The sequence below is a fragment of the Anas acuta genome, chromosome 10 (genome assembly GCF_963932015.1).
Source record: "Anas acuta chromosome 10, bAnaAcu1.1, whole genome shotgun sequence".
Classification (NCBI taxonomy): Eukaryota; Metazoa; Chordata; class Aves; order Anseriformes; family Anatidae; genus Anas; species Anas acuta.
The window spans coordinates 12820074-12838319 of NC_088988.1; the positions used below are offsets into that span (position 1 = coordinate 12820074).

The following is an 18246-nucleotide window of genomic DNA, read 5'->3' on the forward strand; positions in this document are numbered from 1 at the left end:
AAATACATATAAATATAATTCTGCTGTGGCAGAGCAGAATGCAAACCGGATAAAAAAAAGGTAGCCAATTACAGATTAATCTCAGGAAGTTTCAGGCCTTATTCTGAAGCCTTCACCAACGTGTCTTCCTGTGCTAAGACGCACCGTGGGTCTCAAAACCAAAAGGAACAGCAAAAATGGTAATTTGTTCCTTACCAGAGACACCGGCAGCTGCATGCAGAGCCCACAGCTTGCAGCCCAAGCGCTCTGCAGGCCAGCACGGCGTTGCTGGAGGCATGCGGCAACCACAAAAGCCCCCGCGCCAAACCCGACCTGCTTCGAGGAGGGTTATTTTGCTCTGACTAAGCTCCCCGGCGTGTCACCACAAGCGCCAGCGCGGCAGTTTCCCACAGGTTCACACATTTGCAAGTAATAATTGCAGACAAACGAGGCTTCTGCCCATTTGAACTCGTGAAGCCGCTTCTCGGAGTGCGAGCGCTGCTCTCCCGGTGGCAGGTCCGCGTCCTCAAGCAACCAACTGCTCAAAAACCACAGCCTCCACAAACCCGAGCTGTTCCACGAGGAAGCAAGTGCCTTATTAAAGCACATATCCCTCTCTCACGCTTCCCAGCGAGCCGCCCTGGGCTGATCCCCGCTGCTGAAGGACGAGCTGAGCGAGGATGGCACCGAGCACAGCCCCTGGCAGCGGGAGGACGGGAGCTCCGCAGCTACCCAAATAAAAACCACTTCTGCAAAACCCACTGGCTGTGGTTTGCTCTGCAGGAAGGTGCAAGGACACCTGCCCAGCCTCAGGGGACAGGCACCAACCCCACTCTTCTCAACCCAGCAAGTTCCCCCTGCTGCAAGATCCCCCTCCAGAAGCGGAGGCAGCAAGTCCCCAGCATGGCACAGGGTATCTGGGGGAGCCCATCTCCCTCTGTGCCACTTTAAAAACTGAGCAGCCCATCACGTGGACCTGAACCCCGGTGGGGCACTAAGCCTGCTGACTTCTTGCACTAGGACACCCCATAAAACGCTCAGCAAGGCATTTCTGGGAGGCCCCACGGGAAGCCTCGGTGGAACCGGCGAGGTCTTGGTAAGGCAGGTGGGGCTCAGCCAGCAGCCGGCTGTCCCTGCCCTTGGAGATAAGGAAAAAGGGAGCTAATCCATCAATTATCTGAGCTGAAGGCTTGATCCTTCTCCCCCGTCTTCTCTTGAAAGTTGCAGCGGGATGGGATTAGCAGAGCGAGGCTTTGTGCTGTCCTGCAGGGAGGCAGGGGAGGCGCACAGCTCCGGGGCTCTGCGCAGCGGCAGGCAGCAGCAAGGTGCCTTAATTTGGGTTTAATTCTCATAAGGGAGATTTCCACGTGCTCAAAAAGCAAAGCACAGCCCGCAACAATTCTCCCACATTTAAGAGCCACTCATGCTGGCTTTTCAGAAGTCTTCCCTTATCCTCAGGCTCCTCCAGATGCAGTTTTTCACGAAGCTACTCCTAGAACGACAATGTGAGGACGCGGCACTGCCTGCGACTGAACCGGCCCAAACTAACAGCAAACTCCACAAAACTAACAAACTTCAGCTGCGTGAGAAAAAAGCCAGCTTCGGGGAGCCTACAACACCCCAAACGACCCCCTGCAAGAGGCAACAGGCACCCCAATCCCACCAGAAAATGGTCCTTTTTAAGTGCAGGAAGGAGCCTTTTGGTAGCGGGGGAATCGCCCCGCTGCAGCAGGGGCAATGCAGGCAGGCTGGAGCTGCAACAGATGCCAGGGATTTCCCATCTCCAGCACCAAGGAGTTAATTTGCATGCTAATTAGGAACAGGTCAGCAGGAAATTACAGCAGACAGCCTTCCATTGGGGTTGGGGAGGACAGGGATGCATTTCTCATCCCACGGGGCCTCCAGCAGCATCCCTGGTCAGCGAGGAGCCCCGGAGCAGCCACGTGGGGACACAGCAGCTCCGAGACCTGCAGAGCAAAGAAACCCACCTGAGCTACACCAGGTGGGGGAAATAACAGAGAGGGAGCCTAAACGAGCCCATCCCACTCACTGGCTGCACCAGAATTAAGGAAAAAAGGCATCCTGGGCATTTCAGACACCTGGAAGCACATCTTGCAACATCCCCTTACCTTCGAGCTGCCTCACACCCCAAAATACTTGGGGAGCTGTGCATAAATCAGAGCCCCCCTCAGCTCAGGTTTAGGGGGCTGACGTGGCCAAACCCCATAAACCTCACTCAGTGCTGCTCGCCCTCACCCATGAGCCTCGCAGGCAGCGCGGCTTCTGAGATTTCTTTTATCCAGAGCCTCCGAGATTGATTGCTTGGAGTTATTAGAAAATAACCACGCCGATGAAAAAAAGAGCCACGGTATTACCACGCTGGGCCTTATTTATTGTATTTTTAATTTCTGTTGGTATTGCAGAGCCAGAGGCAACAGGCTGCACGCATCCCAAACGCCGAGCTCCACAAAGCGAGTGCCTTCGCCCTCTTCAGCTACCCCTCAGGGGGCTCCAGCCCTTTGGGGCATGTTGGGTGCCACAACGAGTTCCAGGAGCTGCAGCTGAACCGGGTTTGGGGTCCAGGAGCTGAAGGTTTGGGGCCATCCCCATTCAGCCACAGGTCCCCGGGGCTGGGGACCACCAGCTGTGCCCCCACTGCCTGCAGAGACGGGTTTAAGGCCAGGAGCCGGCCCATCACGGGACACCCTGCTTTGCTTTCAGGCACCCAAGAGGCCGAGGGAAAGCTCAAAATTCAATTACGTTATCAGCCAGGGAATTACACAAAATTAAGCAGTAAATGATGAAAATCCTGCGCTATTGCTGCAAAAAAAAAAAAAAATCATCGCTTTTGCTCCTATGAAGGCCAAAGGACCACGGCCTTTTCCCCACGTACACTGGGCTGCCAGCAGAGCACGCAGCGGGACCCTCGCCAGGCATCCACTGAAACCACAGACGGGCTTTGCCTCTTCCCAGAGGGTTTGTGCAGCACATTTCAAGCCTGCAGAAGTCCAGGACCCAGCCGTGCTCTGCTCTCTCACCATGCTGCCTTCAGGTGACATCTCCGCGGGCTTCTTCCAAGTTCACACAGGTGTTTGGGGTCTAACAACGGAGCTTTAAGGCTGTTTGTACCCCTAACCACCTGCCAGGCTCAATTCTGGAAAGCTCAGGGGCTCAGGATCTCTTCTGTCGGTGATGAGCTGCTGAATCCAGCAGGACCCAGCGAGGGTTTGGGATCTTCAGCAGGACCTGGGTGCTCGTGGCCATTTCTAAGCCAGCACAGCCCGGTGCCTGGTTACAGGGTGCTCCTCTTAGTGCCTCCACTTCTGGAAATAAGACACACTTCTTTTCCCCTAAAACTTTCACAATTCAAGTTTTTGGGTGCATTTAAGGCTTCAGCCTCAAGCACTGATGGCCTCCAAAAACCTAAAGCCCCGGCGAACCAGAGCTCTGCAGACCAAGCATCCCCAGTTGTTTTGATTATATGCAGAAAAATTTAAATATATATATAGCAGAATTTAAAAAAAAATAAATTTGCGAGTAGTTTGAGGCCTCTCCTGTGTATTGATCAAGAACTTAATAGAGTAATTAGCCGGGGTTCATTAAAGCATGCTTTCCATTAGCCTCCCCAGTCATCTCATCGGAATTCATTTACGCGGCCCCGTGCCGCAGGTGCAGAGCGCTCACCCCCCCCCAGGCAGCCCCCAGGAGGGACACCTCGTCCTGCACCAGGGCTTCACCACGTCCTCGCCCCATCCATCTCACGGGGAGCCGAAACAATTCCTCTCCTGAACTTCTGCCGCCAGCTCTGGGGGCTCGGCTCACGGCTCGGTCTGTCCGAGGATGGTAACATCCGAAGCAGGAGGGCCAGCAGCCATTGGAAGCTAATTGTTCCTAAATTTAATTAGTTTCCATGAGTCAAATCAGTTGCCTAGACCCCAAATGTGCCCCGATTGGTGTTAATTGTATGAGGTGCTGAAAGCTGTAAGCAGATTGTGCCTCAGCACCAGGAAGGCTGGCCTTACAAACGGGGCTTTTGGAGAAGCACAAAAACCCCTGGGGGAGGGAAATCAGAACTTTGTGATCGCCTTCCCTGCCTGCCACGAGACAAGGTGACCAGCTGAAAAAGGAAAAGCCTAAAAACGTACGTAGTTAGCCCACCCCATCAGTGGTTAGAAGAGCCCAAGCCAGGCTTTCGATCCCACACAGTGCACGCTCCTCATCCTGAACATCTGGGCACATTCCTGAGACAACCCCTCCTTTAAAGGGGAGCATTAGAAACAGAGAACAGGGCTGCAAGCAATTTGGGAATAAATGAGGCGAATCGAGTGCAGAAAGTCTTAGGGTGGACGAGCTACATCTAGAACCCGAAGGCCACGCTGGACACACCGCGTTTTACCCCCAAAGTCTCTCTGAGCTCCTCTGGCAGCAGCTACATTGAAATATCCTGGAGAGTGCCCGCAGAGGCCAGCTCCTCCATACAGAGCCAAAACAAGATAACGCTGATACAGAAATCCAAGCTAGAGCTGTTTCCCCTCATGGGAGATGGGCAATCCCACGGCGATTTAGTCCCCAAGCCAACTGGGGGCTCTCTTTAAGTTACTTGCAACTTGCTGCTCAGCTCAGAAAATTTCAGCTTAGGTTCACTAACAGGTTTTGTAAAAATTAAACACCTTAAAAAAAAAAAAAAAAAAAACAGCCCTTGATCACACGAAATAATTTGGAGTATGTCAGGTTATTCAAGCACGAGCGTGACCAGCAGGGCAGGCCTTTCCTCCACCCCATGGGCATCTCTCCAGGGAGCAAGGGCAATTCCGACAGCTTTTAGCCGTGTTTCCCTCAATAAGAGGGGAGACTCCACTGGAGGACTCTTCTGGAAGACTCAGCTGATCCCACACCTCTTCCAGGGCAAGGAGGAGTCTATCGCTTTGTCACCCAGCCAAAACCATTAAGACTTCAACGTAAATATTCCCGTGGCCGAAATCCCAGCCATGTGCCAGGCAATCCAAGCACTGAAAGGTTCTGACAGAAGCCTCCTATTTGCTTTCCCTCAAAGCCACTCGCTCCTTCCAGCCTCCGTGCTCATGTCACCAGGCCAAGTCCGTGACTTTTATCTGCACCAAAGGCCACCTCGCCCCATGGGGCACTACAACCTGCTTCTAGGAAAAAAGAGAGCTTTCTGCATGAGACCAGGCTGGAGGAACAGCTCCTGTGCCTTGGAGAGACTCGATTAAGACTTGGCTAGCGTGGCCTCGGTTTGACACGTGAAAAACAACAAATATAACAAATCCCATAACAAATCCCACCTTAAAGGAAAAAGAAGAAGAGCATCCACCTTTGATGCTGAGCGTGGCCATGAGTTGAGAGGACCCTCGGCACCATCCCTCTCTCCAAGCAGGAGCAACAGGAGGGCACCAAGCTCACTTCTCCAGGTGATTCAGGGTTAGCAGCACACACAGAAGGAATCTCGCTGTGAAAGCCCCGGGTTTGTGCCTGAGCTCAGCACCCAAAGCAGCATTATGGGTGGGATCCACGTCATTGCAGCGTTGCTCAGGGCACAACAACGCAGCCAGCAGCTCCCCAAACGCCACCCGTGGGCAGCGCTCCTGGAGCCGAGCCATCGCTTCACCACCTTCCAGAGATGACCTCCTGCCTCACCTCGTTTTATGGCTTTTAATGCTAGGAGAGAGCCTGCACCATGCGAGCAAAGAGCCGAAGGAAAGCCGTGCCAAGCCCCAAAAGGGCTGCTCAGAAGTGCTTCCAGCAGTGCAGCTCCCAAGGTAGCACGCTGCAATATCAGGCTGGCTCCTCGAGTTTATTTTTAAGTGCTTCCTGAGAACAAAAGTTCAGTTCGGAAAGGCTCTTCTGGCCCGATTTCAGAACAGAGCAATCAAAGCATATGAAATACCCTGCCTTAAACCTGAAACGATAACGTTGTGAGGTGACAGAGAGGATCTCGACCACGTGAGTACCTAAGGGCTGTGGGTTACTCTCTTCCCTTGTTTTTAAGGTCTTCCTTTTTACTGTCCTGTTACATTCACAGAGGTGGGTTTTTGTTTAAGGCAAACCTCCCCACATCCCAGCCCCAAAGCAGAGCCCAACGAGGCGGAGCACCAGGGTCACAGCTCCCTGCAGAACCAGGAGCACTTCGTGATGGCAACCTTGATAACGCCGCTGTGTTATCTGGAGCCATCCCTGCTCCCCAACCGTAACCCACAGGAAGGACTTGGCCCACCTCAGACAGCACACCAGATCTTCTAAAAGAGGACCTGGTCTCACCTGGGAGCTGCTCAGAGGAACGACGCAGCCTCAGAGCACGAGCACTGGGTTTGGCGTGGACAGCCCCGAGGCAGAACAGACGCGGCGCTGGTCGAGGATACCACGCACTGCTGTAGGCTGGGACAGGAGGATTTTTTGTGATGGCTCGTCATGTGGGGAAAAAAGAAGAGCCCCACACTTCTGTCTGATGCTGTGTTGGGATTTCTCGAGGCAGGCCCAATGCCACCCTCGCTCACTGCACAAGACGCAGTGAGGACCCGCGCCTCAAGTCAGCATTTTGGCTTCTTCTGCCGAAATGACTTGATCTGGCTAAGTAGAACAAAACGAGTGAAGAGGGCTGCCTGGAAGCTGAGAAATAAGCCACGTTACCACTTCCACGAGACCTTCGACTCCTGCTGCAGACACCGACTCGAGCAGCCGTTCTCTAGCCACAACAAGAGCTTGTGCAGTCAGCTCCCGAGGCTTCGGCAAGGTCCAGCAGCTGTGCACAGCAGCACACCCAGCACGTGTCTCCAACACTCAAACACCACGAGCACAGTGCTTGTGGCACCAACTCTGAACTGACAGCCAAAAAAACAAGGGGGATCCCCAAGGGTTACGTGAGGAGCAGCAGAGAAGGCTTGGCAAGCACAACGCCTAGCCAACAGCTCTCTCTGCCCGCGCTTACTGGGGGCTCCAAGTCACAACTGGCCTGTCCAACCCTACAATACAAGGATTATGCTGCCATCCACTTCTTTAGACCCCCAGGCTTAAAGGACAGGCCACACGCAGGGACAGACACCAAGCTGACAACAATAACTCACTTTAAGCTTCTTCCAGACCTTCCTTCAGCTCAGCTGGAGGCCCATCCGATGGAAGCTGACTCTGGACCGTTGCAGCAGGTTTAGGAGCCGGGCAGCTTTTCTTTTTTCTTTTTAATTCCACCACGAGTTTTTTGTAGGGCAATTACTTCATCCCTTCAGAGAAGGCACGCTCTGCTGAGCTTGCTTTGCCGCTCGCTTGGTGCCGAGCATTTTACCAGGCAGTGACCCGACGGTCTAGAAGAGCCTCAATTATCAAACTACTGAGCACGAGGAGGAGCGGTGGAGTCTCCTGTTAAAACCCAACGGATCTAGTACCAGATCACAGACAGGTGTTGGGGTGGGTTAGGCATTTTGTTTTAAAGCAGAACCCGGCACATTTGGCTGAATAATTCCACACGGCAGGGCTGCCATGTGGTTGTTCACCTCCCCAAGCACTCAGCTGCACCAACAGAGCCGGCTGCCACCTCCAGGAGGGACTCAACCTCCCCAGGACCAAAGAACTTTGAGAAGTGTTTCACAAACACGCACCATTCTTGCAGCTGCAGTAGCTGAAAGCACTGCGGGCGCGTAGAGCAAGGCTCAGTACACCAAATCCTAACCTTTTTGTCACTCCAGTTGTTCCTAATATTTTGTTTGTGTCTCTGCCCAGAAGAACTGCAGCAAACAAACGTCCCTGTCCTGGTGTCGGCACGATTAATGTGCATCTGTCCCTGTGCTACCTGACAAAGAGGCACTGGATGCCCACCAGCAGCCTTAAACCCCATAAGCTGGTGCCTGGGGAAGAGAGCTCTGTGCTCCTGACCCGACCCAGCGCCACGGGTACCTGGGAACCAAACACCCAAAACCTGAGAGGACCCCGCGATGACAGAGCCAGCAGCCCTGATTTATTTTATTTTAAGTGCCATAGCAACCAACTTCACAGAGCTTAAAACTAAATTAGAAGATCAAAAAGTTATTGTGAAGCAAGATTTCAAATGAAAAGGTAATTACCTAGACCTTTTATCCATCCAATTCTTCCTTTTTTTTTTTTTTTTAAATCAGGAAGAATACCCGCAAGGCTTTTTCAGAAGCAAGCGTGCACTTCCCAACAGAGCGAGACAAGCGGAGCCTACCAGGAAAGCAGTGCTCACGTGCTGGGAAGCTGCTCCATTGAGAACGAGCATCTGGACACCATCCCTGTACCAGGAACACAGCACACAGCCGGCCTAGGAACTCTTCCTTCAAACCTTTTGGTTCCAAACATGATGTCCCCAAGCAGAAGGGGCTGTAAGTGGGGGGAAAAACCACCCATACCCGGCCCTACTGCCACCACCCAGCCTCGGATCTGCCTAGAGCGCTGAGATGGTCACTCTGTCACCAAACCATGGCACGGCTCGCTCAGCGCATGCTTGGAGGCACACATGGGGACACGAGGCAGCATAAAAGTGGTGAGGAGCCACTGGGCTGCTCGGGGATCAGAGCCAGCCCACGCTGGGCTCGCAAGGCTCGCTGCGCCCCATGGGAAGCCAAAGGCAGATGCTGAAGGTGTCCCCATCACAAACAAGGCTGCTGAAGAGTGTTTAGGGTTTCACTGAAGGACCTGACCATAAAAGCCTGGAGTGATTTGGGCTTGTAGTACCTGGGCACGTGGAAAGATTGGGGACAGAACAGAACTGTGGCTCGGGAGCCACCGGCAGTGTTCCTGTCTCACCTCCATCATTTTATTTTGCTGCTGCTCATTGTTCTCCCAAATCTTACCCTTCCTGATCCCCTCCTCCCGAGCCAAACCACTCCCCTCCTTCCCCTTCGGAGGATCCATCTCCCCTCTACAGGCTACAGGAGGAGGAGAAACCATACCGAGGGTCCAAATCAACTTGCACCCACCACAAACCACCAGGAATTCTTCGTCAAGCCCAGCCCAAGGCAGAATGCTTCCTGGAGATCTCCAAGACAGGGATGGGGGCTTCCCCTCATACAGCATCCAGCCTCCAGCTCCAGTCCCGTAATTAATTCAGTCTCTGAAATTAGTTCAACTTCAGCTGCTGGGAAGAAGCACCCCTGTTCGGATGGGTTAAGGACAAGGGAGGCCAATCCTAAACACCCAATCCAACACCCTTACGGATGTCGCAGTCCCTGGATCCCGTGCCCCGCACGGGTGGCTCTGAACCAGCACCAGCTCAACAGCCCTCAGAAAAAAGGGACAGCGCAAGCAAAGCCCTCGGCGAGGCTTAAGGTACATCCTCCAGGTTTCTGATCATCGCCTTAAAAACAAATCCCTGCGTGTGCTGATGTCTGAAGCCGATGATCCTGCTGTAGGCACTGCCGGAGCAACCCCGAAGAGCAAGCAGCGGAACGACCACCCTCAAGGCTTTAGGATTGGCCTCCCTTGTCCTTAACCCAAAACCAATGCCAAAAGAGAAGCAGTTTTCCCCAAAAAGCAGAGCATTTCGGCCCAGTTACCCCATCCGGCCATAAGGGCACTACCAAAGAAGCCCATCCCCTCCAGATGAAGCAGCCCAAGCCCCGAGGGCTCATCCCACCTCCACCGCGACCCTTTGAGCTCAACAAAAATTATTTTGCCTTATCCTGCATCAAAATTACATTGGTAGATGTGCATTGTCATTGCTAGCCCACACAAACGCTTTATATAAATATATTTTTACAAGGGCAACGCTCAACAATCATGACACCGAGTTAGCTTGCCGATTAATCAGACATTAACAGTAAAATGATGCTAAGAAACCAGTTCAGTGCATCCCTGGCTGAGGTATTTCCATACCTGCTAACATTTCCTACCTCAAAAATCAACAGCTCGGTCACGCTTTAAATGCAAATCATCATTAAACATGAAAAAGAAACTCACCTGGCAAATATGTGAATATTTCATGGGTTTCTTTCTACTAGAACCACCACGAAAATTAGCTTAATGGGCAGCTCGTAAAGGAGAGCTCCAAGCTGCAGCCTTCACGCTCAGAGACAGGCAGGCTCTGAAGGCTCCCTAGGAGCAGGCTGGCAACGGGAATCGCTTGGAAAAACACTCTTTAAAACACAATTTTGAAAGACAAACGCACGCAGCACCCCTCTTCTGCTCCTTCCATGTCTCAGCATGAAATTGCTCAGATGAAAACAAAAACTCTGACGGCAATGTTGAAGTAACTCCAAACAGCGACGCAACCAGCACGCGAATCACTTGAAGTAGAAGAAGAAAAGCGCTCAGAAAACTCACCCAAACGTGCGTTTTGCTGATTACCAAGACGTTTAAGCTGGCAGGCTCAGCCCGCTCCATGCTGCGGGTCAGGAGCAGCCTCGCACTGCTCTGCCAGGGAGAGCAAGGGGAGGTCCTGTCCTTGGGTTTCAGGCAGCTGAACCATATGTGGAGGGCAGCAGGTCCCCTCCAGCACCTCCTTGGCTTTGTAGAGGTATTTGAGATCAGTCTGATGTTTGTTTTTTTATTTTGGAAAGAATTTTAAAAATACGCAGTGCTCAACTACCTGCGTTAAGAACACTTCAAATCAATGGGCTACGAGCAACCTCTTGCAGCCAGAGCTTTAAAAAGCAAGGTTTGGTTTTTTTGACAGCTCTACCTTGTTTCTATTTTTATTTTATTTATTTTTTTTTCTAAGTTCCTGTTATACAGCTTCTCTCAGCATTCCCCTGTAACCCACCAACCAGAACCACAAATCTGACGATCAGCCAGCAGGGACAAGGGGAGGACGTGCCCCGAGGCAGCAGATACCAGCACCACACACCCGTGGCGCTCACACAGGCCACCAGAACAAGTCATCCCGCTCACCTGCAGGCTACAAAATCTGAAGAAAGGTTTCACCCAGCTCCTGATTACTCTGGTTTTAGAGTACCATCGCTATTCCGTATCACATTATCAAGGGGGAAAAAAAAGCGCCGCTCTCAGTACTGCTCCCAGTTCCAAACTGGAAGCTTCTCCACTTCAGAGGAACTTTTCCATCGAGAAAAACAAAACCATGTGAAGAGCCATGAAGAAGGCAGCTGCCTTTTGCTGCAGCCCAACTTTTTTTTTTTTTTAAACCAGGCTCCAAAAACTTCAGCTTGTCGTGGCTCTCCCCCCTACCAGCCGGGACTGCTACACTTCAGGTGCTGCCCACGCCAGCTGCAAGAAGTTTTTCCAATAGGGGTAACAGCTGAAACACCACTCGGTTCCTCAGCTGCTGCCTCCGGCACAAAGAAAACCCCCCAGGGGATGCCTGGCCCACGTGCAGCCCAACATTTATGACTCGTTTTGCTGATCAGGGGCTCCTTTGGGGAGAAACCTCACCCCGGGTGTCCCACCGATGCCTGGGACGTCGCCCCCAAAGGGAAAGGAAAACCACGAGCAGGCTCAGCACCGACCCAGGCTCCTACCTGCCGAAACGAAGCCAGGCACCCCCTGAGCCCCTTGAACTCCATAAAACAGCCCGACCATCCCGGCTGAGAGCTGCTGAACAGCACCGCTGAGAGGTCCTGTGCGCTAAAATGGCTGAAAACCAATAAGCACTGGGAGCGTGAGGAATAAAAAAAAAAAAAAAAAAAAAAAAAAAAAAGAAAGAAGAAGGGAGGAGCCTCACAATTGGAAAGAAAGGAATAACAAGGGCTCGTCTTTTGGCAGGCGGCTGGCTCCCGAGGCACCTCCTGCAGCCCGGACACCCAGAGGGGCTCGGGGACGGCGCCGCCCTACAAAGGGCCCCAAAAACCCTGGCATGGGGCGAGGTGTTCCTGCAGCAAACCCCGAGCACTTTGGGACCCCAGCGGGCTCAGGCATCAGGGTAGCTGTTGCCAGCACCTCGCATGTCCAACGTTAAGCCCAAAGTTGGATTAAAACCCCAAACCAGGGTCTTTTTTGGGAGGGGTTTAAGCTGGGAATCACCACGGGCTGCCCGCCCCGAGGCTCCCCTTGGTGACAGCCATCGAGTCGCTGCTGCCCCCAAAATAACAGAGGAGAAATGAGCAGTTTTTCCCCCAAACACCTCCCCGCTTGCCCAAATCCTATTAAAACCGCCCCGGCCTGATGTTTTTGGACTTGACAGAAAGGAAACCGAAAACTCAGCATCAGCACCGCCCCCTGCCCACCAAAACCACCCCCCACAGCCCCCCAACCCCCCCCAGCCCCACCGAGGAGCGGGGCGGCGGATGGGCCCCGAAACCCCCCTGAGGCCACCCCACACCAGAGGAACCCCCCCACAGCCCCCCTCACACACCCTCGACGTGGGGGCAGCGCTGACGACCCCCTACCCGAGGGTGGCGACCCCCGGAACCCCCCAGAACCCTAAAAAAAAAAAAACAGGGCCACGGGAGAACCCCCAGGACCCCTCAGCGCCCCCGTGAGGGCCATCAGGGCCCCCTCCTGGAGAACCCCTGAGGGCTGTGGCGACTCGGGGACACTGAGGGGGCCCTGAGGGGGCACTGAGGGACCCCCCCACCCCCCCCTCTTTGTTCGCCGCCCCCCCCCCGCGGCCCGGCCCCTCACCTCGCGGACATCCTGCAGGCACTCGAGCACGGCCAGGTTGTTGGCCCAGCTGTGCTTGGAGCACAGCCTCACCACGTCCTCGCGGCACACCGCCTCCTCAGACAGCTTCCAGCCGCCGCCGGAGCCCCCCCCTCCTCCTCCAACACCGCTCCGGGGCCCCCGCGGGCCACCTCCACCTCCTCCTCCTCCACCTCCTCCTCCTCCTCCCACCATCGCTGCTGCTCCCCCAGCTCCTTGCAAGGCTCCTCCGGGCACTTGGGGAGCCCCCGGGGCCGGCCCGGCCGCCGCGGCCGCTGTGGCGAGGAGCAGGAGCGGGAGGAGCGCGGGGCCCGGCCCGCGGCCCCGGACACGTCCGCACGGCGCCATCTTGGCTCCGCCACCGCCGGCGCGCCCCGCACGGCCCGGCCCGGCCCCGCCTCCCTCCCCTCTCCTCTCCTCTCCCCCCCCCCCGCTGCCCAGCGCGTGACGTCACCGCCGCAAGCCCCGCCCCCTCCCTGTGTATGTGGGGGGGGTGATGGTGGCCACGCCCACTCGGCGCGCGACCTGCGCTGTGGAGCCCCCCCCTCATGGTGTGGCCGCCATGATGGGTGGCACTGCTGGGGTATTAAAAAGATGGGGGGCACGGCCTTGCGGATGGTCCAGACACCCCCTGCCACCACTGTCATGTCCCTAAGCACCACATCAAACCCCTCCTTGAGCACCCCCAGGGATAAGCCATGTCTCCAAGTAGAATTCTAGACTCACTAAGTTTGGAAAAGCCCTCCACATCACCTGGTCCAACCACCAATGGCACCCACTGAACCGTGTCCCCAAGCACCACATCCAACCCCTCCGTGAGCACCCTCAGGGATAAGCCATGCCTCCAAGTAGAATTCTAGACTCACTAAGTTTGGAAAAGCCCTCCACATCACCTGGTCCAACTGACCCCTACCACCACCATCAACCACCAAAACATGTCTCCAGGCACCACATCCAACCTCTCCTCGAGCACCCCCAGGGATAAGTCATGTCTCCAAGTAGAATCCTTGAATCATTAAGGTCGGAAAGCCCTCCACATCACCTGGTCCAACCACCAATGGCACCCACTGATTAAGGAGACATTGGGGAGGCAAGGACAATATTAAGGAGGTATTGGGGAGGCATTGGGTAATCAATATGTATAGGCGCTTGTAGAATATTGATAGATTGAGTGTATGAATTCAAGACTGCTTTCCACTTTGGGTATGCACGATAGGTGGAGAGATCCCTTGTGCATCCAGCGCTGCAATAAAGAATATACCACTTAAAGAAATTTCGGCTTCGATCTTTGAATCACCACTAAACCGTGTCCCTAAGCATCACATCCAGCCTCTCCTCTAACACCCCCAGGGACAAACCATGTTTCCAAGTAGAATCCTTGAATCATTAAGGTTGGAAAGTCCTCCAAATCACCTGGTCCAACCACTCCCTACCACCACCATCACTCACCAAACCAGGTCCCCAGGCACTACATCCAACCTTTCCTTCAACACCCCCAGGGACGGTGACGCCACCACCCCCCTGGGCAACCCGTCCCAGCACCTGACTGCTCTTTCTGAGCAGCAATGTCTCCTCATTTCCAACCTGAACCTCCCCTGGCGCAACTTGAACCCATTCCCTCTGGTCCTATCACTGGGTACCTGTGAGAAGAGGCTGACCCCAGCTCCCCACAGCTTCACTTCAGGCAGTTGCAGAGAGCAATGAAGTCTCCCCTGAGCCTCCTCTTCTCCAGCCCAAACACCTCCAGTTCCCTCAGCCGCTCCTCACAGGACTTGTGTCCGAGGCCCTTCACCAGCCTGGTGAGGGATATCTGCTCTGGACACGTTCCAGAGTCCCCAGCAGTCCCCAACAACCATCACCATGGTCCCCGGTCACCTTCACAGCCCCAACCACCCTCACAGGGCCCAGACAACAACACGAACCCCACCACCATCACCATGGTCCCCAACCATCCTCACAGCCCCAAACACCATCACGGGCCTCAGCTGCCATCCTCAAGTCCCCAGCCACCATCGTGGGCCCCAGGTGCCATCACAGGCCCGACAGGAGGCTGAGAGAGCTGGGGATGTTCAGCATGGAGAAGAGGAGGCCTTGGGGATACCTCAGTGTGACCTTTCAGCACTTAGTTTTATAAAAAAGATGGAGAAGGGACTCTTTATTTGGGTAGATAATGATAGGACAAGAGGGAGTGGGCCGCTGGGTCTGTGTAGGCACCAGAGCCCTTCTGTCCCAGCTGGAGCAGGACACCTCAAATCAGCAGCTGTGAGTCCCCCGGCTATGGGACACGTTTCTTAATGACCAATTAATTAGGGACAGGCACTGGACACAGCACCAGGAGCCGCCTCGTTGCTCTGGCTGTTCTCAGACATCCACAGCGGTTTTCCACCGTGGCTTTCTGGTGGCAAACCAACGCTGCAGAAGGGGATGTAGGGCAAAGCCACTAAGCAGAAACTAAACCAAAACACCGGGACCTGGGGCCTGTCTGTCCTTCCAGCAGGCTGTGTGCTGAACGTACAACTCCCCAGGTCTCTGGGTATTTTTACAGTTTTAGAGAAACTTTGACAGATTTAAAGAAATCGTGATGTTTTGCCACGTGCAATACTCGCAGGCCAGCTGAACCTCCAAACGTGGAGGCACAGCTGCAAGGCTAAAAACGGCACAAGTGTGACTTGGAGAAGCAGAGAGGAGGAAAGCAAAGCTGGCTTGTGGGAAGCTGAGCGACGGGCAAGGAGAGGAGACGGCGAGAGGAGAGGAGCTGCAGGAGGCCCTGAAGCAGAGGGGAGAAGGGGCTGAACCCAGCACAGCGGAGAAGGGTGATGGGGAAGGGGACAAAGCGGGGATTAAGCAGGATGGAGGGAGGCGGACGGCAGCGTGCTGGCCCCCGTGGCTGCTGAAATCGCTGCCACCAGCTCCCACTTGGGTGTCCTCATTTACAGCACAAACCACGTGCGCTGGCGCTTGCCAAAACGCTGAACTGGTGCCGCTGGCAGCGAGAGCAGGGAGCTGAGCTTCAGGCATGCTCACGATCCTGGCAAAGCAGCCTGACCCTGAACGTCCCACAACAGGCATCCAAAATTCGTGCTCAGTCTTTGCTTTGAATCTCGTTGTGCCTCCATTCCTGTCTGTGGAACGGGGCTAACAACACCGCTCTTCTCAGAGGGGTATTGTGGAGACTCTTCAAAGTCTGAGAAGGTCTTGGCTATGCAGATGGCAGACACAGGAAAACCCATGAGAAAATGAGTAACTGGATGCCTAAAGCTGGGTTTGATTGGTGTGTAGCATGGAAAACTTGAGGCCAACTATTGAATGAAGAAAAAAACAAAATATCAAAGAGCTGCTCATTGCTCCAGGATGCTCATGCACAAGGGCTCATGGCACTCATGGGATCTTGCACGGACACACTTGTGGCCCCTTCGGAGGGACCAGGCTTTGTCCCTGCTGCCCACAAGAGAGGCCACTGCACCGGGGTGCCCCTGACCCCGGAGCCAGCACAGCTCCTGTGCAGAACCCTCAGCTTCAGGGCTGGGATTTGGCATTTCACACTTAGCGGGGTGCTGTTAAGGCTCCATCTTCCCCCCTTGGGGACAGAGAAAAACAGGTGTCCCCATAAAAGTCCTCTCGTCCCCAAAGCAGGGCTTTACGACGGGTGAGATGAGCCAAGCTCTGCAAGTTCTTACAAAGGTGATAGAGTTGGGGCAGAGCGATTTGCTCAATACCAGTTTTGACACACAGACAAATTGAATTTTTCCACCCCCACTGCACGCATTGGGTCAAGTAAGAGAGATTAGGTGAAAAGATATAAAGATATAAAGAAAAAAGCACACACAGAGACAGCAACTGTGCCCTCACGGATGAAAGGTGGAAGGAAATGGCAGTTCCAAGAATAAATTGAGTCAAAAAGGGGCATTTTCAGGTAGCATGCTTGCTCTCTGCACCATGAGCAAGAAATTTCTGCTTTCAGAAATACCGCCAGGTTTCCTTGCAGCTTGGGCTTTGGCCCTAAACCCTCCTCCTGGCCGGCAGCCTGGGGCATGAGCAGCCAGCAACCCCAGGCTTGGAAATGAGAGGGAAAGGAGATCGAACAGAGAGGTCCTGAGTGCCTGCATCGCCGCTCCCCACAGCCCCACAGGGTGGGTTTTAGCCCAGTGCTGCCAGCTGAGACGCTAAAACCCTGTGGCTAACCCCGACACCGCTGCAGCTTTCCTGGGCTTTGGCTGGCCCCCTCTCACAACTGGTTTCACCCCAAAAGATTAAAGTGCCCCGCCACACTGTGTGGCTGGCCAACTGCGATCTGTCCGGTCACACACCGGCTTCGGTGCCGGATCAGCTGAAAGCGGTGCCGCAAGCATGCAGCTTCCCCTGGGAGCAGGGGAATTTCAGGGTCAAAAATACCTGTTTTGAGTTGTGTTTTGTTTCACAGGCAGTGTTCGCAGTGCCTCCTGCCGTGCCTGCTGCACCAAACCCAAAATCTCACCCCGAGCACTGCAATGCTGCTGCAGGGGTGGATGGCAAAGCCCTGGCACGGCCACCCTGCAGCACCTGCAGTGCAGTTCAGGGATGGGTGAGGCCAGCCTGTCTCCAGCAGCATTTCCAGTCCTTCTGGAAAGCACAACGACAGCTTCAGGACTGCCTCAGGAGCACGTTGGGTTGGCACCAGCTTGCTGCAGGCAGCATCCACCCAGCCCTGCTCGCCTCCAGCACGCAGAGTGCAGCGCTACGGGACAAAAGGGCTCGTTTTGGTGGCCAGCATCCAATATGGGACCTTCCTGGCCCCGTTTGATGAAGATAATCGTAATAAAAAACCCCGTACCATCAATACCTTGCACAACACGTGCAAAATCAGCGTGTGAACTGGTCAGACTGGGAGCTTTCCCCAGTGCTAAACCAGTAGGATGGAGCCGATCTGACCCTCACCAGGGTACGTGCTCACCCCACAAGGACACGGCTCAGCCGGTGGCCAAATTCAGGTACCACCAGGGCTCCGTGTGACCCCGCTGTGAGGCTACTGCAGCTCCCCTGCAGCTGGCCCCTTTGGCAGCCCCAGACGTAGCCCTGTTTTGCTGCCTCGCTTGCCCACTGCCTGCAAAGGGATGAGGAAAATTGGAAGGGCAGAAACAACAGAAACAGCCCCAAAGGAGCAGCACAACGTGGCGGGAGGACAACGCTCTCCACTTGGAGCAACAAAAGCTCAAAGAGCCCGTGTCTGCCAAATCTGGAGGGCTCCATCTCCATCCTGCCCCTGGGGAAGGACGCAGCCCTGCGCCAGGAGTTTCGCCCCGGGGCCGCATCCAGGTGGAGATGCGGAGGTGCAGGGGAGGGAGGTGGGTGAGCTGGCAGCGTCCCCGCACTTCTCGTGCTCAATGCTGGGAACGCGGTGCTCGGAGAGCGGCTCCGTGCTGGCACCCGGGGGCTGCGCAGCTGGAAACACTTAAAAACAAAAGCCAGCAAAATCCACCCCGCACTTGGCAGCCGCTGGGGCCGAGTGGAAGTTATTGGAAAGGCTTTGCCCAGCGCCAGGGCTGGCTCCGGTCCTCCATCTATCGCAGGACCAGGAGGAGGAGTGGAGACACAGAGCCAGGGCACTGCATCCTTCTCCCCATGCCCTCAGGAGCCCTCCAGAGTCACTTTTTGACAAGAAGCATCCCCGGTCCTGCAGAGAGTCCTGCGCTCATGGGAAGCCTCCTCCCCAGCCTGGGGCTGTAGGGTCCTGCA

General features: G+C 54.7%; 1 protein-coding gene across 1 annotated transcript in view; it reads right to left on the reverse strand.

Moving 5' to 3' along the window:
• Positions 1-12924, reverse strand: part of GLG1 (golgi glycoprotein 1) — a 64893-nt gene extending 51969 nt beyond the window's left edge. The window contains exon 1 of the mRNA XM_068692996.1: positions 12517-12924. Within this exon, the coding sequence (XP_068549097.1) occupies positions 12517-12882 (366 nt within the window). The 5' untranslated portion in view covers positions 12883-12924. The remainder of the gene's footprint in view (positions 1-12516) is intronic.
• Between the last annotated feature and the right edge of the window lie 5322 nt (positions 12925-18246).